The sequence below is a fragment of the Pyrus communis genome, chromosome 6 (assembly GCF_963583255.1).
Source record: "Pyrus communis chromosome 6, drPyrComm1.1, whole genome shotgun sequence".
Taxonomy (NCBI): Eukaryota; Viridiplantae; Streptophyta; class Magnoliopsida; order Rosales; family Rosaceae; genus Pyrus; species Pyrus communis.
The window spans coordinates 29633447-29655872 of NC_084808.1; the positions used below are offsets into that span (position 1 = coordinate 29633447).

General features: G+C 37.0%; 5 protein-coding genes and 2 non-coding genes across 10 annotated transcripts; 2 read left to right on the forward strand and 5 right to left on the reverse strand.

Annotated features, from left to right (window-relative positions):
- Positions 1–1331: 1331 nt before the first annotated feature.
- Positions 1332–3476, reverse strand: LOC137736409 (endoglucanase 15-like). The gene is made up of 5 exons (XM_068475681.1): positions 3258–3476; positions 2397–2897; positions 2119–2271; positions 1768–2049; positions 1332–1643 (listed from the first exon to the last, which is right to left on the reverse strand). The coding sequence occupies exons 1-5, from the start codon at positions 3474–3476 to the stop codon at positions 1332–1334; spliced, it is 1467 nt and encodes a 488-aa protein (XP_068331782.1).
- Positions 3477–6066: 2590 nt separating this feature from the next.
- LOC137737573 (protection of telomeres protein 1b-like) lies at positions 6067–10965 on the reverse strand. Of its 3 annotated transcripts, XM_068477103.1 has the most exons (11): positions 10677–10808; positions 10517–10578; positions 10219–10352; positions 9718–9891; positions 8684–8748; positions 8387–8475; positions 7661–7942; positions 7471–7553; positions 7278–7345; positions 6977–7153; positions 6067–6872 (listed from the first exon to the last, which is right to left on the reverse strand). In XM_068477103.1, exons 3-11 carry the CDS (start codon positions 10268–10270, stop codon positions 6669–6671), a joined length of 1194 nt encoding a protein of 397 aa, XP_068333204.1. In that variant the 5' UTR covers positions 10271–10352; positions 10517–10578; positions 10677–10808; the 3' UTR covers positions 6067–6668. The 3 variants fall into 3 exon arrangements, with proteins under 3 accessions (XP_068333204.1, XP_068333202.1, XP_068333203.1); XM_068477101.1 differs by lacking the exon at positions 10517–10578 and having other exon boundaries at positions 9718–9907; positions 10677–10965; XM_068477102.1 differs by lacking the exon at positions 10517–10578 and having other exon boundaries at positions 10677–10817.
- Positions 10501–10597, reverse strand: LOC137738543 (small nucleolar RNA snoR113). The gene has a single exon (XR_011068986.1). It is a non-coding gene; the product is annotated as a small nucleolar RNA snoR113 (small nucleolar RNA).
- A 2490-nt stretch (positions 10966–13455) lies between the features above and the next one.
- LOC137735907 (endoglucanase 12-like) lies at positions 13456–15227 on the reverse strand. The gene is made up of 5 exons (XM_068475259.1): positions 15058–15227; positions 14484–14981; positions 14238–14390; positions 13852–14133; positions 13456–13770 (listed from the first exon to the last, which is right to left on the reverse strand). Exons 1-5 carry the CDS (start codon positions 15217–15219, stop codon positions 13456–13458), a joined length of 1410 nt encoding a protein of 469 aa, XP_068331360.1. The 5' UTR covers positions 15220–15227.
- Positions 15228–15939: 712 nt separating this feature from the next.
- Positions 15940–16012, reverse strand: TRNAA-AGC (transfer RNA alanine (anticodon AGC)). The gene has a single exon. It is a non-coding gene; the product is annotated as a tRNA-Ala (tRNA).
- Positions 16013–16118: 106 nt separating this feature from the next.
- Positions 16119–18796, forward strand: LOC137737589 (photosystem II stability/assembly factor HCF136, chloroplastic-like). The gene is made up of 9 exons (XM_068477123.1): positions 16119–16491; positions 16656–16891; positions 17086–17216; positions 17426–17558; positions 17723–17845; positions 17953–18027; positions 18108–18223; positions 18355–18423; positions 18509–18796. Exons 1-8 carry the CDS (start codon positions 16140–16142, stop codon positions 18419–18421), a joined length of 1233 nt encoding a protein of 410 aa, XP_068333224.1. The 5' UTR covers positions 16119–16139; the 3' UTR covers positions 18422–18423; positions 18509–18796.
- Positions 18797–19492: 696 nt separating this feature from the next.
- LOC137738119 (superoxide dismutase [Fe] 3, chloroplastic-like) lies at positions 19493–22085 on the forward strand. Of its 2 annotated transcripts, none has more exons than XM_068477742.1 (8): positions 19493–19628; positions 19762–19842; positions 20250–20441; positions 20878–21049; positions 21271–21344; positions 21421–21447; positions 21558–21581; positions 21661–22085. In XM_068477742.1, the coding sequence occupies exons 1-8, from the start codon at positions 19533–19535 to the stop codon at positions 21784–21786; spliced, it is 792 nt and encodes a 263-aa protein (XP_068333843.1). In that variant the 5' UTR covers positions 19493–19532; the 3' UTR covers positions 21787–22085. The 2 variants fall into 2 exon arrangements, with proteins under 2 accessions (XP_068333843.1, XP_068333845.1); XM_068477744.1 differs by having other exon boundaries at positions 19765–19842.
- Positions 22086–22426: the final 341 nt, after the last annotated feature.

Below are 22426 nucleotides of genomic sequence, written 5' to 3' on the forward strand. Positions count from 1 at the left end.
TTTTTTATTGATTATTTAAAGTTGAAAATTTCAAATTAAACATAAACTAATGAATAGTCCTGCAAATATATTTTTATGTGTTGAAAATGTTTGGAATGCCCTAAAATTAATTTTACGAAACATGGGGTACCATGAGAATGACTCGAATTTTGGCTTATAATGAGTCTTGTAAAAATTCTCGAAATCAATTGGAAAGCATGGGTTATATCACGGTTTAAAAAAAAAAAAAAATTGAATTTTTAGTTTTAGGAAATACTTTGTGTGGGAGTTAAAAAAAATGTTGTATGACCCTTGAATATGATCCTACAATTTATTGGGCCCCGAAATTAATTTTTATTGATTTTTCATGTAAAAAAGAGGAAAAAAAAATAAAAAAAAACTAATAGAGGGCTCCCGAAATATATTTATAAGTGTAAAAAAAAGTTGGGAATGTCCTAAAATTAATTTTAGGAAGAATGTGATACGATGAGAATGACTCAAATTTTGTATAAATTCTCATGTTGATTGGATAACGTGGGTTATAACTCACAGTTTTTGTGAAAAAATGAAATTTTTTTTTTAAGAAATTTTTGGCATGGGAGCTAAGGAATATGTTACAAGACATTTGGATGTGATTCTAACATTTATTAAATCCTGAAACTATTTTTTATTAATTTTTAAAGTTGAAAAATAGAAAAAATATTATAGACTACTAGCGGAGCCCCCAAAGAAATTTGTAGGCCTCGAAAATCTTCGGAATGTCCTAAATTAATTTTAGGAAACATGTGATATGACTAGAATGACTCGAATTTTAGCTTATAATAAAAATTGTAATAATCTTCAAAATTGATTGGAAAATATAACTTACAATTTTTGTAAAAAAATTGAAATTTTTAGTTTTGGGAAATATTTTTCGTAGGAGTTAACGAAAATGTTGCAACACCTTTGAATGTGATCCTACAATTTATTAGGTGCCGAAATTAATTTTTGTTGATTTTTAAAATAATAAATAATAAAAATTAAATATAAACTAATAATAGAGGGTCCCCGAATATATTTTAATGTGTCGAATATTTGTACTGCTCACTATGTTTGGAGCATAAAGCAGAGGTGAAAAGAAAGAAAACGGCCAAAAAAGATTAAAAATCTCACTTTATTGAATGGTTTAGGCATATTATATATGGAAATTGGCAACAATGATCGTTTTACAAATTTCAACTACTGAAAAGATCAATTTTTGAATACGACATTAATAATTTAGACTAGTTCAGCAATTGCATTTTGATTTTTGATCATTTTAGCCCTTTCTTATAAGATTATGCACAATGTGTTACATTGTAAATAGTTGTAAACTAAGCAAAGTAAGCGAAGACACCAACTAATGGACCGATGTTATAAGTTGTGGGTTCACCAAGTTGAAAATTGCCTCTATCGTCGGAGAAACCATCATTTTTATCTGGGCCCACGACAGCTCCATCTAGCACATTTGGGTTCGGTGCGTTGCTGTGGCACCAAGTGTACCCTCCGCCGCATGTCACTGGTGTCGGATCCTGCTTGATTGATATAATTGATGCACCTCTGTGATGAATCCGCTTCGGATAATTTGCTCCATATCCAACCATGTAACTCATGTTCTTGGGGTTTGACCCCAATATATAATCCACCTTAATCAAAACACAAAAGGAATAAAAAATAAAAAATAAAAAAAAAGGTTTGCCCATGTGTCAAACTGTATATGTTTGACTTGTTGCACGTAAAGCAGCCAAAGTATTTTCCGTAATGCAATACCTGTGATTTGACGAATGCAGCAAGATCAAAAGGGTTAGCGTTGCCAGCAGCACAGTTGACGGAGGCATTTTTGGCGGCCAAGTAATTGGAATAAACAATGGTGGCGAAGGTAGCAGTGGCGACGCATTGAATGTTGTCCCACTGCGCAAACGATAGCAAACCTCCGGGTGTACGCTTCCTGTTCATGCTTCCTTTCTGGATGCACGAACAAATGAACTCCTCTGCGTGGCTCCTGTATTCTGCCCATTTTCCTGCATTGTCAACCTTCCCCTCCAGTACAAGCTGCAAGATGCACATGTTTTATTGGTGTTGAGGTAATTAACGCGGATTAAGGAGAGTTCTAAGTAGTACCATTGCAACCAAGAGCTGTGCGCCGAGGTATTTGTCATCCCATGAGAATGCATATCTTGTGCCCCCTATATCTTGTGCTTGCTCAACGTAATCCAGGTACGGTTTTTCATTTGTAGCGCGATGCAGCCATGCTGCTGCCCACAACATTTCATCCTGCAGACAAATCATGCATATAAAAACAAAATGCTTATCAAATAGCTCTTAGCTACATAGACACTTTTATTTTCTTTCGATGTGTATTGCTTGCATCTCAAGTAGATAGAAGCATTTACTCTTACATGATAACCGGAACTGCTGTAGCTTTTTCCGGCATAAGGGATGCTGTCCTGATAAAGACCGGGGTGATCGCGGGCAAAATCAAAAAGTTGTTTCGCGTGCATTAGAAGCGTGGACGAGTATTGAGAGTCAGAATTCTTGAAAGCAATTGAAGCAGCGGCAAAAGCAGCAGCAGTTTCAGCAGCAAGATCGGAGCCAGGGTGTTGAGCATCAATTTTGAAGGAGGTTCTCGGGGTGGTCATGTCTTCCGGTCTTTGCCAACATCCATGGTCAGAATCGGACTGTCCAACTTGCGCGTAGAGCACGTCCGGCTGTGGATGTGCTTTGATCAAGTAATCGGTTCCCCACTTGATGGCGAGCAAGGCGTTTGCGAGCTCTTGCTTTGCCTGGAGCGGGCTGACCATCTCTATTGTGCTCCATGATAGCATTGTTATTGTGAACGCCATTGGAAACCCTAGCTTCAGATTGTCACCGGCATCATAGTATCCTCCCACCAGATCAATCTATTCATTAATTTGATTGAGTCGATGACATTAATAGTACATAAAAGTCATTATGCACGCCTCCTAAAAATCTTAAAAATAATTTTATGTTAGGGTTTCATTAGGACTTTGTGGAGTATCAACAATTACTCCCCCTGCGTAACTTTAAATGTCCGAATCTAAATATATAGTCAATCATTTTTGGTTTTGAATCAAAGGTGGAGAATAAATAAATGTGCTTTTAGTGTTTTAATCTCAATCATTGATATCAAATGTAAAAATAAGTGACCATGAATCTTTGGTCACCAGGTGATGTAAACGAGACTCCATATATGTATGTGTAACTTTATGTATTGAATAGGATGATGGAAAAGGTTTTACTCTAGCATCAGCGCCGTCTTGGAGTGCAGAATCTCCACGCCATTGCACTCTCTGCAGCTTATTATCTTCCGGCAACTTTCCAGAGCGTTGACCCTCAAAATACAACAAAGACTTGGTAACTGCAGCATGGTAATCTACCGGCTGACACGCGATGCCATGAAGCATTCCGCACACTAATAAGACAGACAAACCAAAAGCACGACTAGTACTATGATCCATTATTTTCTCACTGATTTCTTGATGATCAGTATATGTATATGTGCACGTAAAAATCTCTCTCTCTCTCTCTGCGTACTCTGACTGATGAAGATTGAAGAAGCAGGTACTGATTCATATATATACCCAGAAAAGAGGAGATAAGAACGAGTATTCATTTATGGATATATAATTATATCCACTAAATTCACTGTATTAGACATCTAAATTAATTTTGCTTCATCCCCGCATTAGATTTTCTCATTATTAATATATCTATAAACAACTTTATTATACTAATTTGATATGGATTTCGTACCATTATATTTATGTAGCACAACTCAAATTTGAGGGAAAAATTCCTATATGGTATGAGTATTTTCATGATTTTAGACGGAATTATTAATTTGCTTAACTTAAATTCAATATTTTATCCTTCCATCAAAGTATCCAAATTAATAAAATTTCAGTCTATATGGTGTTGAATTCAACTGGAATTTTAAAGAATTTTTTAAATTCTTTTAATATATCTAGAAGTATTCAATCAAGATTTTAAACGTTTCTCCGAAATTCAACATGTATCTTTAGAAATTCGGATGAATTCAATTAATATTCTAAAGAAGTTTACAATATTTCAGGTATATTTAATTAAGAATTTATTTAAAGTATTTTTAAAAGTTGAGGAATTTGATGAAATTAGAGAGATATCATAGTGTATTTTAAGCATTCACAAATCTCACGTCTCCCCTAAGATTTAGAGGGAATTGAATCAAAATATTACATGGAATCTTTAAAAATCAATTAAACTCCATCAAAATCATGGATTTATAAGTCTATTAAAATCCTTAAAAAATAAATGGACAAAATTTGTAGTGGGGCCCCAAACATTGCCAAAACGGGATTCCATCAACAAGAATATCAACAAAAAGTCATACATGAATTTTCAAAACCTGACAATGTGGTGAAGATGAAAGAAAATAGATGTTACGACGATTTTCATACTAATTTGCAAAATAGCCTAAAAACTATGACTGTTAGCCCACGTATTTTTGAGATATATTCAATTTTTTTTATTTTTGCTAAATATTTTTCTGTCATGATTAAGAGTAACTTTATAAGGCAATTGAATGTAGTTTTATAATTTATTAAGCTACAAATGTGTTTTTAACAGAATATCTAAGTTGAAAACTTAAAAATAAATTGACAAAAGTTTTACATGGATTTTCAAACTTAAGTTGAAAGCAAGTAAAGTTTACGATGATTAATATTCTCCGTCATGATTAAGGGTAACTTTATAAGGTAATTGAAATGTAACATCCCACATCACCCAGGGGAGTGATCCTAAAATGTATATTCTCATCCCTACCTAGCACGAGGCCTTTTAGGAGCTCACTGGCTTCGGGTTCCGTAGGAACTCCGAAGTTAAGCGAGAAGAGGGCTAGAGCAATCCCATGATGGGTGACCCACTGGGAAGTTGCTCGTGAGTTCCCAAAAACAAAACCGTGAGGGAATGGTAAGCCCAAAGCGGACAATATCGTGCTACGGTGGTGGAGCGGGCCCGGGAAGTGGTCCCCCCCCCGGGCCGGGATGTGACATGAAAGATGTTTTACCATTTATTGAGCCACAAATGTATTTTTAATAGAATTTTTGAGCTTGACAAAAAAAAAAAAAGAATATTGAAGCTATAAACTTTAAAATAAATGGACAAAAATTGAAGCGGTTCCCAAACATTGCAAAAACAGGACTTCATCTACAAGAATATCAACAAAAAGTCTTACAAGAATTTTTAACTTGTGCGGTGAAGATTAAAGCAAATAGATTTTAGTTCGAATTTGCACAATATCCTGGAAACGGTGATGGAGTCCACATTTTTTTTGACAAAAACACAAATTTTTTTATTTATGCAAAATATTTTTTGTCACGATTAAGAATAACCTTATAACGTAATTAAAAGTGGTTTTACAACTTATTGAGCCACAAATGTATTTTTAATAAAATATTTTAACCAAAAAATGAAAAATAAATGGACAAAATTTGTAGTAGGCTCAAAACATTGCCAAAATAGGACTACATGTAAAAGAAAAGAAAAAAAAGTCTTATATAAATTTTCAAAATCTCACTGTGCAGTTAAGGTGAAAGCAAATAGAGTTTACAACAATTTTTGTATAAATTTGGAAAATGACCTAGAAACCATGATGGTTAGCCCATACTTTTTTTTTTTTTGGTTGATAAAAATGCATATCTTTTATTTTTGCAAAATGTTTTCTGTCACGATTAAAAGTAGTTTTATAAGGCAATTGAAAGCAATTTAATATTTAATAAGCAACAAATGTATTTTTGATAAAGTATTTAAGCCAAAAACATGAAGATAAATGGACATAAATTGTAGTGGGGCCAAAACATTGCCAAAACGTAACTTCATTGACAAAAACATTAACAAAGAGTCTTACATGAATCTTCAAAACCTTACAATACAATTTAGGTGAAAGCAATTTTTTTTTATAAAATTGGAAAACAGCTTGGAAACCGTGATGTAATCCCACGTATTTTTTTTATGAAGATGCAAATTTTTTATTTTGTAAAATATTTTCTATCACGATTAAGAGTAACTTAATAAGACAATTGAAAACGATTTTATTATTTATTGAACCACGAATGTACTTTTAATAGAATCATAGTTAAAAGGGGACACGGGCAGGGCGGGCATTTTCCTTGTATTCAAGGATGGCCGAATTAGGGTATGATGTAGCGCGGAGTAACGCTGCGTGGATTCTTGACAAATATGGCGAACGACGCATGTGCATAGGAGAATCCGGTTTGTGCACCGATGCAGAAAGGCGTCTGAGCAGGGTGAACGAACTCGCTGCTTTGCTGATTTGGGATGCATGTGTATTATCTATGGTCAGGAAGCTCATGCTGAAACATGTTGTCACTCCGGCTTCGCACTATTTTGTTTTTCATTCTTCCCATCTAAGGGTACCGATCGAGAGGGATTATGAACGAGCGGCAGAGACCATGTTCAACCTTGCGGGGGATGCCTTCGGATCTTCATCTTGCAAAGCGTTACTACGATCAAGCCCTACAAATTATTTACACAAAAACATAATCCGAGCTGCATCATATACAAAAGTTCCCAAAGTCGAGTTGGTAGGGAATATTGAGCTCCGCAGACAACTTGCAAAATAGATCTCCAACCACGTGAGCGGTTTAATGATTTCAGGCTGCCACCACTTTGGTGCCGAAAACCCGGTAGTGCAGATTTCCTTGTTGGTCGGTTTCAGATTTTAGCCAAACTTGTACCCAAGGGGGATTTCTACGAGTGTCGTCTCGCACCCCATCGTTATTTACTCTCACTCCTAACAAGGCATTGCGTTTGATCTCCAGTTCCTCGACAGAGGACTGGCCATCGAAAAATTTCACCTATATTATAAATGAAAATGAAGATTAGTAGAAGAAAATATCATGGCCAAAGGATGGATCATAGTCTGTCCGACTATAAGTTAGTGACGAATTCGAATTCTTACCCCATCTTCTGCATACAAAAAAGCATGAATTCTAGCGGTCGAGTCCTCCAGAGTCAGCCTAATTCTGTCAATCCCAGCAGGAAAGATGAAGTCCGCAGCCTGCCATGGTAAAGTTGCTATGACTCGAACTACACACTTGAAACTAGCTGGGACTACACACTTGAAACTAGCTGGAACCTACACAATATGGAATACATACAGTTCATGTACTGTACAAAACTACAAAAAGAGAAGCATAAATAGGCTTCTGAGCAAGAAAACACAGGCATAAACTAAGAGCTGCATGAAAGAGGTAGGATACCTCTGAACTTGCAACAACATCCATTAAGGTAAGAAATATTGCATGGTCGTTGTCACTATCATCAACCTCTGCGGGAAATAAACAATCATAAGAGAATTTCAAAGAGATGAAACAATTTCCAAGAATTGAAAGAGAAAAGTGAATGAATGAGAAATCAAAGATTAATTCAGCACAAGAAAAAAAAATGCAGTACCTGTGACTTGAGGCAAGGGAAAGCCCCCAAATGGCATCTGCATTAAACTTTCTGGACTTTGGGCTAATCGTTCGTTAAATAACCTAATCCATAAAAAATATGCAAAGGGATATGTGCATTAGAGTTTTAGCGAGTTATACAACATAATGATGCAATGAATGATAATTAAATGGTTTCCGAAAGTTACAACCTTTTCCGCTCAAGTTTGAGACGGTCCTCTTTTGGTGTATATCGAAGCTTTGTAAAGGGTGTCAGAACACAACGCCATATTCCTGCATGCACTTCACATAGCAAATTTACAAGCTTCACCCACTCCCCAGTTTTTAGCAGGCGAAGGTTGTCATTCTCAAGGTCCTGAGATATCACTCTTAAGACAGTTCCAACTGCAGGAAAGCTGCTGCATAAGGTATCACTTGGCAAAGGAAATGGTTCCAGATGTAGGGGAAGTGGGTGCTTCATTTCATCTTCTAGCCTGTGGTTCAGATTTAGCAACATTTAATATTTTACTCAGATAAAATATACAAATAGTAACCATATAGATAAAACTAAATTAGCTTTCATAACCAACAAACATATATATATAGGCTCAGTCCAGTAAGGTGATGCGCTAATGTCATAAACCATTACATGGATTGCAATTTGGTAAGTTCACTCCCGAGGAGAATTGCATGGAAAAAAAAAATCCAACAAAAAATTGATAACAGAATATCAATGGGAAGTATGTTGAAAAGATCAATCACTTTATATAACTTCAACACTAATTATATGAAAGGAAAATAACCCCCGTCTTATATTTGAAGAAAAAGGAAAGGACCCGTTTTGAAATTTTCTGACGAGACAGGAAGCAATTGCAAAGTACCCCATAATTTTATGATGTTATATAAGAAAAAATAAACATTAACAGCTATCAACTCACTTTTGAAGAATATCTGCTGGTGGAGCATCGGTTCCATCCCAAACAAAGGCCATCCATTCATTTCCAGCACCCTCATGGATATGGATTATCTTGAGGTAGAAAACAAAGAAAATTATTATGTTGTACTCGGTACATGGAATAATTACAGAACAAAAGGAACTGACTTAGATCTTTAATCATATTGAGTAATTTAGAAATAATTCAAATATCCTGCTTTGTTCCCCATTTAAAAGAGAAACAAATCTGCAGTATTCATTTAACCAATGCACACATATTTAACAAAAACGGTTGACTTACTTTACAAACCAAATTATAATCTTCACCTCCTTTCATTTCTCTGACGAATGAGAAATAATTTGCACCTACAAACCATATACATTTCTAGTAAGACAAGATGAAAAGATATAAGGCAGGCTTATGATATACCTCTATCTACCAAGCAAAATAAAGTTCCTATCTTTTCTCATATATACAATTAGGTCAAAAGTTACTACAAATCTACCATCCAGGGTGCCTCTAATTTGGACAAAGTATTTGGCAGCATGTATAGAATCATAACCGTATGGTGCTTCCTCTTCACAAACCATTAAAGTGGATTTGTAAAAGGATTTAGAATCACTATATACTTTTGCCTAAAAAACCAGAGCAAAAACATAAACACCTTTGCTCAAATGATGATGCCATTTCATGAAAACTTACTCCCTATAAATCCAGTGATCAACCGTATTCCTTGGAAAAAGAGATTCCATATTAGATCATTCACAACTAGCACTGACTTATCATAAAAAGAGCCCCTCTATCACCAACCTAGTTATAGTTGTCTAGAGAAAGACAAGTTGAATAACGTCACACAATGCCATTTCACGAAAACTTACCCCCTATAAATCCAGGTATCTCCCTTGAAAAAGAGATTCCAAATTAGATCATTCACAACTAGCACTGACTTATCATAAAAATAGCACCTCTATCACCAACCTAGTTATGGTTGTCTAGAGAAAGACAAGTTGAATAACATCACTCCCTATGCCGGAAATGTACATGACTACATAATAATCTTAAAAGAATGTAACAAAAAACAATTCCAACATTCTAGAAAGGTAAATCTAACCCTTTTGTCTTTTGAGCAAGCTATCTTTACAAAAGCCTAATCCATGTGGGACTATCATCAACTACCTTTTTCACAACCATAATCCATCCAGCACACCAGAATCATATCCATAGTCATCCAAAAATAACCACAACGTTGTAATATCTACTGTGAACGAGTTAGACTTATACATAATTTAATGCCGTTGTGTTGCTATGTGAAACAAAATACTTTTTAAGTATACCTTCGTGAAAATGGAAATTCTTCAACCAGCTTCTCAAGTCTATCACAAAGTTCTTGTCATGGTCTCTCTCGCGAAATGTTTTGCAAGCATGATAAGGACTTAAATTTGTATTGTCACTTCCGTAATAAATAGCAAAGGTAGAGAACTTCTTGCAAAAAACAGCATTTACTTTACCTACATGATGATTAATCTGCACAAGTTACGCCCAAGTCAACTACAATCATGATTTGTACAGAACATTTCATGCCTTTAATAAAATGGGGTAAATGATAGTACATAACATTATCTAAATTTATAACAGATAACATGGAACATTTTGATAACGAAGAAAACATGATTTAGTAGGGAAAAAGAAGGGCAACAAGCAATTTATTTGATCAAAATATCTTTAGCAAAAATGAAAATATACCACACTAGTTACAGATCGAACATTTTGCTTGAGAAATCAGCAATTGAAGAATCCCGGAAAGAAAATTAAATGAAGTTAAGCTCAAGATATACCATGACCCGTTGGAACTGAATTATGTCTCCAACAGATAAAATGCGAGGACATTCATTCCTATCTGTAAAAATGTTAACCGACAGCCCGGGATCCTGATGCGTCTCATCGATTATACGCACCGAAACGAACCAATCTGCAAAAAATTCACACCAATACGTATATAACAAACAAACAGAAAGAAATAAGAAAAATTGCATCCAAAAGCAGAACTAAAAATAATTAATTTAACAGAAAAAGACAAAATATTATAAAGACCCAGAGAAATGGAACAAAAGTAACACGCGGCTCAGCAAACACCTTTTCGTTAAGAGTCTCATCAATCTACTACCGACCTTGCCGGAAGCAGCCGTAAGTCCGGCCTTTGTTTCATCATCGCCACCACAAATAGACAAATTAACACACATATGCAAGCACATTACAAAAATTTGATGAATTTGATTGAAGGAAGAAGATTTACCGGTGCCTCTGGTTTGGCGAGGAAAGCTGCACTCGAGGACGACGCCGATTACGTTGACCTTGGCGCCGACGGAATCAATGGCGTCCCTGATCTTCGTGAAGTTGTAGTAGTTACCACCACGTGGCATCTCTCTGTGTGAGTATTTGGGTTAGCCCGAGAGGAAGGGGGTAGAGAGTAGAGAGCTTCTGTCCCCTTCTAGGGTTTCTATGGAGGGAAAAAGGAGGTTTATAAATTTTTGGGGAGGAGACCATACGAGTGAAATTATCTCTTTTGGGGAAAAGCGTCTGAGAAGAAAAATTTTAAAACGAAAGTAAAGGCGAAAGCTTCTTATAAAAGACTCGGCATTTTGTTTCCAAAAAAAAAACTCGGCATTTTTTGTAATGTTTCGTCTCTTACATTCCACCCTAGGGTCCAAATTAGTCTTTCTTTAACATATAAGTTGGCTATCCAATGAAATCCAACTCAGACGTAGCGCCAAATGATGAAAGACTGGTTTGGTATTGCTGTGTTTTGAAAGAAAAAAAATTGTTTTTATTGTACTGTAAGAATAAGCAGCTGTGAAATAAAGTAGTAAAATGTTTGGTAAATTTTTTTGTAAAACTGATTTTGGGAAAAAAAACTGTATTATAGTGTTTGGTAAACTTTTATGTAAAACAGTTGTGACCGTGTAAAATGACCAAAAAGGGTTTGGTCATATTTAGTGTGCCTTGAGGGGCCCACTCCTTTTATTTAGTCTCCCTCTTATTCTCTCGTTCTTCTCTTTTTCCCGTGAGACTCTCATTTCTCTATAAACTCTTTCTCTAAATATGATACTCTCACTCTCTCTAATTACCGAGAGAATCACCCACACCAATGCCAATTTTCAAGTGAAATCCATACCAATATTCCCTATTTTAGGTATAGTTTGACCTGTGGATTTGAATGGTGGCATTGCATGTGAAGATCAAGTGCTCAAAAATGAAGAAAGCCAACCCCTTCCCTCTCAGTGAAAAACTCTTCGACGAGTTGACCTGAGGCTCAATGAAATTGGGGTGCTTCAAACTCAATTCAACCTTCATTTAATCTCAGTTACAACTTATGTATCCTGCATATCGAATTTTGGCATGAAATTCTTGGGATTTAACCCCAAATGCCCTCTCTGTGTTCATGCCCAACAATCTGGTGGCCTTCTTGGTCATTTTTCCAGCAAACTTGAGACTGAATCTACACCAATCGCCAAATCTCAACTCTGGGTAATTCTCTTGATTTTATTTGTGAAGTTTGAGGTTAAATTCAAAGGACTAGAGCTAATGCATGCTCTGTATTTTCTGCCCAGAAACCAACAAAGCATCACCGATGCCATTACAACTAATCAAAGACCAATTCATTCCTAATTGACGACTGGGTAAATTTCCGAACCTCTGTGTGAAGTTTTAATTGCTTAAGGTCATTTTGGGTATATGAAAGTTTCATTAAAGCGCTCAGTGCCTCTTAGAAAAAAGGTTTACGCAAAAGCTGAAAAGTCAGTTTTTCAAAGCTACCTTTTGCTGTTTTTGTTTTTTTTTTATTCAAAACTGTGAAAAAAAACTGAAGTTGGAAGTTTACCAAACAAAAAAATGCTCCTAGCTTTTTTTGATACTTGTTTTTTTGAAAATCATCTCAGTACCAAATCATACCGAATTGTTTTCTTTAGAATTGCTTTTGTAAAAGGCTTTTGGCACACAAAAAAACTCACAAGCCTTCTTCGCACATAGAAACTGTCTTCGAAGAAGCATCTTAGGAATTTTTTAATAAAAGTTTCAACACGTTTAGAATAAAAGCCCTTCTAGTAATAGAAGCATTCATGAGCATAAGTACTTTTTTTAAAAAAAGCAACGAAGCAGATGGAAACATTATTCATATTTCACTTATGATGGTTAGCTCACGTTTTTTTTAGAAAAATGTAAGTTTTTTATTTTTGGGAAATATTTTCTATCACGATCAAGAGTAACTTTATAAGGTAAAATGAAAGCTTGTTTACCATTTATTAAGCTATAAATGTATTTTTAATTGATTATTTAAGTTGAAAATTTAAAAATAAATGGACAAAAATTGTAGTAAGGCCGAAAACATTTCCGGAAGCGACTCCATCTACATGAATAATAACGAAAGCCTTTCATATTCACGTTGCGAACTTGCAGTGGAGGTGCAAGCAAATATATTTGACGACGATATTTGTTATAATTTGCAAAATAGCCTAGAAACGGTGATGACAATCCACGTTTTTATTTATGAAAAATACAAATTTTTTTATTTGTGCAAAATACTTTCCATCGTGATTAAAAGTAACCATATAAGGCAATTAACAAGGATTTTACCCTTTGAGCTACAAATGTATTTTTAATAACTCGAATATTTTTTCACTTTATCTCCCAATGGATGAATCTTGAATCTGAATCTGTTGAAGCGTATTACTGTTGCGCATCTGCAACACGAACTTACATACCTATATATATTTTGATGCTTTTCTGGACCGTGCTGCTACTTGCAACTGCTTCTCTGCCCCTGACATGTAAAACCTCGGGCTCCTCTTTTTTTCTGAAAGTTTTATTTTCGTCCTATTCGTTACGGAATTCCGGCAATGCAAATTGCACTTTAGTTTTCTAACTTGCAATAATGCTTACTTTTAATGATTTCAATTGTTCATTACGATATATCACCAATATTTAATTTTGATCAGTTCGGATTTGATTTCTGATAATTTTAATCAATTTCTTATTATATTAAGCAGAATATAGATTGTATTGTAAGCAGCTTTTAATTAAGCAAAGTGAGCCAAGACACCAACTAGTGGTCCATTGTTATATGTTGTGGGTTCACCATGTTGAAAATTGCTTCTTTCATCGGAGAAGCCATCATTTTCATTTGGACTCACGACTGCTCCATGCAGGACATTTGGATTCGCTGCTTCTCTGTTGAACCAATCGGCGTACCCTCCTTTGCATGTCACTGGTGTCGAGTCCTTCTTGATCGATATTATTGATGCTCCTCTGTGATGAATCCGCTGTGGATAGTTTTCTCCATATCCAACCATGTAACTCATGTTATTGGGGTTTGACCCCAATATATAATCCACCTTTATCAAAACACAAAAATAAATCATTTTGTCAAAATGTTACATGTAAAAGAGCCGAAGTACTTTTCCGTAATGTAATACCTGTGATTTGACGAATGCAATAAGATCAGAAGGATTAGCGTTGCCAGCAGCACAGTTGAGGGAGGCATATTTGGTGGTCAAATAATTGGAATAGACAATGGTGGCGAAGGTAGCGGTGGCTACGTATTGAATGTTATCCCAGGACGAAAACCACAACAAGCCACCGGGTGTCTGCGGCACTTTGGTGTTCCCTTTCTGAATGCACGAGCATATGAACTCCTCTGCGTGGCTCTTGCATGCGGCCCACTTTCCTCCATTCTCAACCTTTCCCTCCAATACAAGCTGCAAGGTGTACATGTTTTATTAGTACTAATTAATCAGATACTAATTGGTAGAATTAATGGTAATTATACTAATTCATGTGGATTAGGGAGAGTGGTAGGTACTCTTGCAATCAAGATCTGTGCGCCAACGTATTTGTCATCCCATGAGAATTCGGATCTTGTTCCCCCTACGTCTTCTGCTTGCTCAACGTGATCCAGGTACCTTTTTTCATTTGTAGCACGATGTAGCCATGCTGCTGCCCACAACAGTTCATCCTGCAATCAAATCATGTACATATAATTAACTATATATGCACGTTGGCGTGTTGCTTGTAGTTGAAGTAGTTAAAAGCAAATATCTATTCTTACATGATAGCCACTACTGGCGTAGACTTTTCCGGCAGAAGGGATGCTGTCCTGATAAAGACCGGGGTGATTGCATGCAAAATCAAAAAGCTGTTTCGCGTGCGTTAGAAGCTTGGATGAGTATTGATAGTCCGAATTCTTGAAAGCGATTGAAGCTGCGGCAAAAGCAGCAGCAGTTTCGGCAGCAAGATCGGAGCCAGGATGTTGGTCATCAATCTTGAAGGCGGTTCTTGGGGTGGCCATGTCTTCCGGCCTTTGCCAACATCCATGGTCGGAATCAGGCTCACCGATCTGCGCGTAGAGCACCTCAGGCTTGGGATGCGCTTTGATCAAGTAATCCGTTCCCCACTTGATGGCATGCAACACATTTGTGAGCTCTTGCTTTGCCTTGAGTTGGCCCATCTCTATTTGGCTCCACGACAACATTGTTATTGTGAATGCCATTGGAAACCCTAGCTTGAGATTGTCTCCGGCATCGTAGTATCCTCCCACCAGATCAATCTGTTCATGAATTTAATTTAGCAAATGATGTAGATAGTATTGTACGGAGAGAAGAGGATGATGGAAAAAGTCTTACTCCAGCATCAGCGCCGTCTTTGAGTGCAGAATCTCCACGCCATCGCACTCTCTGCAGCTTATTATTATCCGGCAACTTTCCAGAGCGTTGACCCTCAAAATACAACAGAGACTTGGTAAGTGCTGCATGGTAATCTACCTGACACGCAATTCCATGAAGCATTACCAGCAATAAGCACCCAACCAATCCAAAAACACGACCAGTACGATCCATTAATCTCTGATTAATTAGTATAATTAATTATGTCACTCCCAGTATATGTATATAGTACTATACTTATATGTGTATGTATGGCTCTCTCTCTCTCTCTCTCTCTCTAGATGAATGTCGAAGAGGGCTCTCGGTCCCAAGTCATATTTATACACAGAAAAGAGAGGTAAAAATGGTCATCTATTTATTACTCGGATCTTACATCATTATACACCAAATCCACTTTATTAAACATCTGATTAATTGGATTACTTACCATTTATTTATGTAACCACACTTTAAACACTTCAACTTGTTACTATCCAAATATAATTACTCTTGAAAATCATGATTAATATTACACCAGCTTAGCTCAAGTTTTTTTAAGAAAAGTGCGATCTTTATTAATTGGGGAAATAATCCGTATGAGGGATAGTGAATATTGAGTGAGCCTCTGTAAAAAAAAACAAGGAATCTAATATGTTTGTATTCTTTTTCATGACAAATAAATGAGAGATTTTTCAGTATGTTCGGAATACAAACATATATGCCAAATGTTATTATACAAATGGAGGGGCAGATATGCCAAATCCTATCACACAAATGGAGGGGCACTTAAAATATATATTAGGCAAAAACATATGGTATACTGCCCTACCGTTAGTTAAAACATAAAAAATTAGGCAAAAAGAATGGAGAAGTGGGGTATCGATCCCCATACCTCTCGCATGCTAAGCGAGCGCTCTACCATCTGAGCTACATCCCCTGTTGCTCCTTTTCAATTAATATGATTAATAATAAGCAATTTAAAAGGACAATCCACAAAATCACCCGCGAAACCGTGGATATTTTTTACGGATAAGAGAGATAAACGGACTTGAGAGACAGGGAGCATGAAAATGGCGACTGCTCTGCAACTGACGACGGACTTCTCCAAATGCACAGTTCTCCTCAAACCCTCTCTCGAATTCACAACCATTCCTCGCCATTTCCGGACCTCTCTATCTATACGTCGAGCTTCCTCCTCCTCTTCGTCTTCTGATTCTTCGCTCGTCAGTCGCAGGCACTTCGTTTCCGAGACGGCGGCGCTGTCTCTGTCCATCACCACTCTGCCACTCTTTGGATCCATACTTCCGGCCAAGGCGGAGGATCCCACCCTTTCGGAGTGGGAAAAAGTTTCTCTTCCTATTGACCCCGGCGTCGTCCTTCTCGACATTGCCTTTGTGCCCGAGGACCCTAAGCACGGTAAATCCACTCTGTCTCTCTGTCTCTGCAATTTGTTGTTTGGTTCCTCAGAAAATCTATGCAAGAAATGTTGAGTACTGTTCATTAATTGCTAAAATTTATTTTTAGTTGGAATTAATTCAGGGAATTAATTTGAGTAGTTGTTGTTTAATTTATGTGGGTAGGTTTTCTTTTGGGGACCAGGCAAACCCTTTTGGAGACGAAGGATGGCGGAGAAACTTGGGTTGCGCGTTCGATTCCGTCAGCGGAAGATGAAGATTTCAATTACAGATTCAATGCCATAAGCTTCAAAGGGAAGGAGGGTTGGATTGTTGGAAAACCTGCAATTCTGTTGCACACTTCTGATTCCGGAGACAGCTGGGAACGGATACCGCTAAGCTCTCAGCTTCCTGGAGATATGGTAAACCTTTCTATTACTCATTTAATCTCAAATATCCCTTCTTAGCATGATTCTATGCAGTTTAAGTGATATCTTATTATCTTGGTGGTGCGGTTTCTTACGAAGTAATCAAAACATTGGATGAAGTAATCAACATTGTTTTCCGTTTGGATATAGATAAGCTGAGATAAGTCAATCTGTTGTAACGTTTCCAGGTGTATATAAAGGCAACTGGTGAGAAGAGTGCAGAGATGGTGACTGATGAAGGTGCGATTTATGTGACATCAAATAGAGGCTACAACTGGAGGGCTGCTGTTCAGGAGACTGTTTCCGCTACTCTTAATAGGTATGTTGCTTCCAAAATTTTATAGTATATAACTAGATAATCTTCGAAGGAGGTCAAAATATTTCAAAGTTAAAAAATTTTGCGTATGTCGTGAAGATCTGTGATGGTTTCTTTTAGTTTTCCTCAGATTTTCATCTTGTTTAAGCTGGTTACTCCTTTATTGATGATATAAAGGCATCAAGTTTCATGCATCTCCATTACTTTTTCAGAACAGTTTCTAGTGGAATTAGTGGTGCAAGTTACTACACTGGAACTTTTAATTCAGTGAATCGCTCACCCGATGGAAAATATGTTGCTGTCTCAAGCCGTGGTAACTTCTACCTCACTTGGGAGCCTGGCCAGGTGAGTTTCTCCTCTTCTATGCAATATGGCCTTTTCCTTCCGTCTAATCACTGTGTTTTATCTTTTACCCCCTGAAATTTCAGATGCATTAAGTAGATGGGATATGCTCATGCACTCATGTTAACTGTGAAGTCTGTGATTCATTGCCTTGTTTATATTTTCAGCCATACTGGCAGCCACATAACAGAACAGTTGCAAGAAGAATTCAAAACATGGGGTGGAGAGCTGATGGTGGCCTTTGGCTCCTTGTTCGCGGAGGGGGACTTTATCTAAGCAAAGGTACCGGGGTAAGTAAATACTGTTTTGCCCTGTAAACTTATCATGCAAGAAGAATTCACCCTGTAACCTTGTTACTCTCATAGCATAGAAGCTAAGCTATTGCTTATTGTTTCAGTTAACTGAGGATTTTGAAGAAGTTCCAGTCCAAAGCCGGGGGTTTGGCATTCTTGATGTTGGGTACCGATCAAAGGTAACAGTTTTACCATTCAAGTCGTTGTCTAGTGTAAACTTCTCACTCAGTTTTTACATGTTTAGTGACTAAACATGCAGGATGAGGCTTGGGCAGCAGGGGGAAGTGGGATTTTACTGCAAACTACCAATGGTGGTAAGACATGGACCCGTGACAAAGCAGCGGATAATATTGCAGCCAATCTATACTCCGTGAAGTAAGTCTGATCTTTCCAAAAGTTTGTCCATGAATATGGTATTTCCTTGTAGTGATCTTATTTACAGGAAGAGATTTTTCAATGTATTCGGAATACTGGAACTTAGTGTTATAATATCTATACCGGTGCAGGTTTATTGATGACAATAAAGGATTTGTGCTGGGGAATGACGGGGTCTTGCTTCGGTATCTTGGATAAAGGTTTAATCTACACATCTCTTGGGCATTCTTAAGATATGTCATCTCGTCGTTTAGAGTCGTTTTATTGACATGTGCATTTATGCAGGTCAATTTTGTAGTGGTGATGTACCACATATATGATCGATCACGTATCCAAAGCTGCCAAGAGGGGTCAATGCCTCATGCATTTGATATTGTAATTTTTCTGTAAATTATTACCATCCACGGACAGATCTTGGCAATATTTTTTACACCTTCATAGTAAGAGAATTTGTATAAGCCATTTCAAAGCCATCTATTTGGTTTCCTAGGCTGGACGAAAAGTCAATAGACAAACATTTTCGGCAGCCAATTTTTATAAATCCATGGGTAACCATCTATTCAGTTACATAAATATTTTTCTATTGAATTTCGAATTTTTTATTTATTTAAAAAAAGGTCTTTTTTTGGTAAAATAACGAATAATCTAAAACGGATTTGTGTTGGGCAGAGCATCTTCGAAAGGTGCTAACGTGCATCATGAATGTTGACTAAGAAGTTTTAAAATATAGATAATATCAAATTTTTTTTTTTTTTAAAGGACGAAAGTATACAAAGAAAACCTAATGAAATGGCAAAGCGGGGAAAGAAAAAAATGACAAAATTGAAAATGGATAAGTGAAAACATATTTTTCCCAAAATCTTTGTAGTTGTACCTTTAATCTTGTTAAAAGAAACAGTGGTACAGATGATAATTTTTCGTAAATCTATTTTGCCATATGGTTCTCGATTTTCCTTCGGTTTTGGACAGGAGTGCAAAGAACAACGATTGATCTGGTCCGAATCAAATTAGCAATGACAAGAGGACTAAAAAGCAAACAAATAATTAGAAACTGCAGACGAAACGATAACCCCCTTTCGTATGAAAGCTTCCCCAGTTGTCTGTCACTCTTGTAGCGGGAATTGGAAAACCTCACCCAACCCACCGGACGCCGCTGCTCAGCAACTACCAACTACCAACTAACAAGGTCTCTCTCTCTGTGTTCAAGCATGTCAGGCCTCAAATTTTGTTTAATTTATTTTTAATAAAATGTCGTAATCTCGCAGACATGCATATTTGAGTGAGAGAGGAGCAATCGAAGCAGCCAGCCATGATACTCTGTTTATCCAGTCTTTCAGCTCCAACCTCTCACCTTTTATTGAATGAATTTTCTCACTCTTTCAAGAGTCCCCAGCTTCCTCCTCTGGTACGTAATTATTGTGTTCTTTGCTATATTTTTTTATGTAATTTGCTGTAATTTCCTTTGTGTTTATTTTCCCTTGTAAGTTGTAATGTATTCATGTGTTCGGTTGCGCTATGATATGCGGTTATTTGTTCAGCAGAAAAGACAGCCCGATGGGTCTCCAAGAGCTTGTAGAGTTGTTGCTTCCTATGGATTGAAGAAACCTCCTTATAAACTTGTAAGTCAACTACTTTCTCATCTTGCTAAACCAATTTCCGGGACGTGAAATGGGGTTGGCGAAGTCAGCTTCTAGTCTCACATTAGGTGTGCATGAAGAATACAAGTTTTTCGGGTTCCTATTTGCCTTTCTTTGTCAATGTCTTGTAACCTGATTCGATTTGCAAGATACTTTAGTATGTCATTGTTTGGTTTCTCAAGTCCTTGTGGTGTAGCATTTGATTCTATGAAGGCCCTCACTTGTGGCGGTTATCCATCTCGCGGTGTAAATCTTTTTGGGTACATATTAGTATTCGGTGTCTGAGTTGCTTATTCTTGTCACATGATGATACACATTCGTGTAATTATATTATAAGTATGATAGGCATATGATATTCCTTGACTGAACTGTAATGTTTCTATTTTCAGGATGCTTTGGAGCCGTATATGAGTCAGAGAACATTGGAAGTTCACTGGGGAGGCCATCATCGAAACTATGTGGAAGGTCTGAACAAACAGCTAGAGAAGAGTGACATACTATATGGCTGCACTTTTGATGAACTTGTCAAAGCAACATATAATAATGGGAATCCTTTACCTGAATTTAAGAACGCTGCTCAGGTATCTACAAAATCGTTAGCTAATTTGTATACTTTTCTTGACTAGATCATTTTTAAATGCTATCAATGAGCTTGCATAGGGGTCACTGATCAAAGATATGAAACGTTTAGCCACAGGCTGTTACATGCTTGACTATCTTAGGTTCAAATGTACTACCACCGGACAATATATGATATGATCCTGTAGCCTGAAGCAGAACTGTGGCTTAAGCTTGTTCAAATTTTTAGTTTTCCTGATTGGTTATTCCTAAAGGTTTAGTGCAGTGTCATACTGGTTCAAGACTGGGAATCACAAACTTGAAGTCCAGTTTTGGACATAACATGGAATAATGTTTCAAACAGGAGACCTGTTGCGTAAAGGGATTGCAACAAGGAAACTTTGTTCCATGTCTAATTTGGGGATTATGAGACGAGATCCTTTGACTTTATCGTTGTAGGTCTGGAATCATGACTTCTTTTGGGAGTCCATGCAACCGGGAGGAGGAGACATGCCCCAACTGGGTGTCCTTCAGCAGATAGAAAAGGATTTTGGTTCCTTTACTAATTTCAGAGAGAAGTTTACAGAAGCAGCACTTACACTATTTGGGTCTGGCTGGGTTTGGCTTGTTTGTAAGTCCTTCCTCATGTTAATTTCTGAACCTGTGTGAGTTAATGTGTTTGGGATTTCGAAGAATGAATTTTTCTCATATTCATGATTGGGTAATCTCAAACTCACTGTTACATTAATTTTTTTAGAGTTCACCAGCACTAAGTTTCTGTACTAATTGTGACCTTGTTTTGCTAATTAACTCCTCTGGTTACCGATAATTTTTATTGTTTCATTTTCTCAGTAAAGAGAGAAGAGAAACGACTTCAGATAATTAAAACTTCAAATGCCATTTGCCCAATTGTTTGGGGTGACGTAGTAAGTAAAATCAATCTTCCCAATTTTGTTGTGACATTTATTTCAGCAGTTTCATTAATCATCTCTTATTCTGCAGCCTATAATCAGTTTGGATCTGTGGGAGGTGCGTAAATGATCTCTCTCGCTACTCTTTTTCCTGCCCTCCCTCTCTCTCTCTCTCTCTCTCTTGTGGGAACATGCTAATATTTTTTCTTTTTGCTTTCTTTCTTGCAGCATGCTTATTATCTGGATTACAAGGTATGCACTGGTATCAAACTTCATTTAGTTTCCACTGGCTGGCCCTAATTTTTAATGGCTTTGGGTAACTTGTTAACAGAATGACAGAGGAAAGTACGTGGATGCGTTTATGAACCATCTTGTGTCTTGGAATGCGGCAATGGCACGCCTGGCTCGAGCTGAGGCCTTTGTGAATTTAAACGAACCTAACATCCCTGTGGCTTAGAAGGCTTGTAACACCGGCAAGATACTGAGACTAACTATTATGAAGAGACTTCCTAATGAGTTTATTGGGAGTCCAGCGGGGGTTGAGCTGCATTCGGATCATATTTTCCATAAAAAGATGCAATGCCGGTTTTTTTTTTCCATTGGTGTCACATCTACAACGATTTTGGTACGAGAGATGCAACCACCTTAGAGAGTAACAGTAGAGTAGATAAAGCGTATGAACACGCTTATGGTGCGTTGTGTAATAGAGCATAACAAGTGTTTCTATTTCTGTGCTGATTAATGTAGATTTCCTTTCTATTAGCTCTCTTATTACGTTATGTAACGCGTGGTTTTTACTTTTTATTCTCTATTTACTCAACAGTTTAAGCAGCCAGAAGAGATGGCCTGACTGATGGTTCATGTGGCGATGATAAACCAATGTTAGGGACACAAGATGATGAGGTTCGCTCGCTTAAGTCGTTTTATTGTATCACATTAGTTACATGAAGATGAAGCACGTCAAAAATCAATCGTCCGTCATATGGACTCTGCAAAAAAAGAAGCGATGTCCATGTCGTTATCTTGTGTCTCCACCTATGTCATGATATGCAGAGAGTTTTTATGGTCAGTGTTGAGAATGATAGTATGGACTTGAA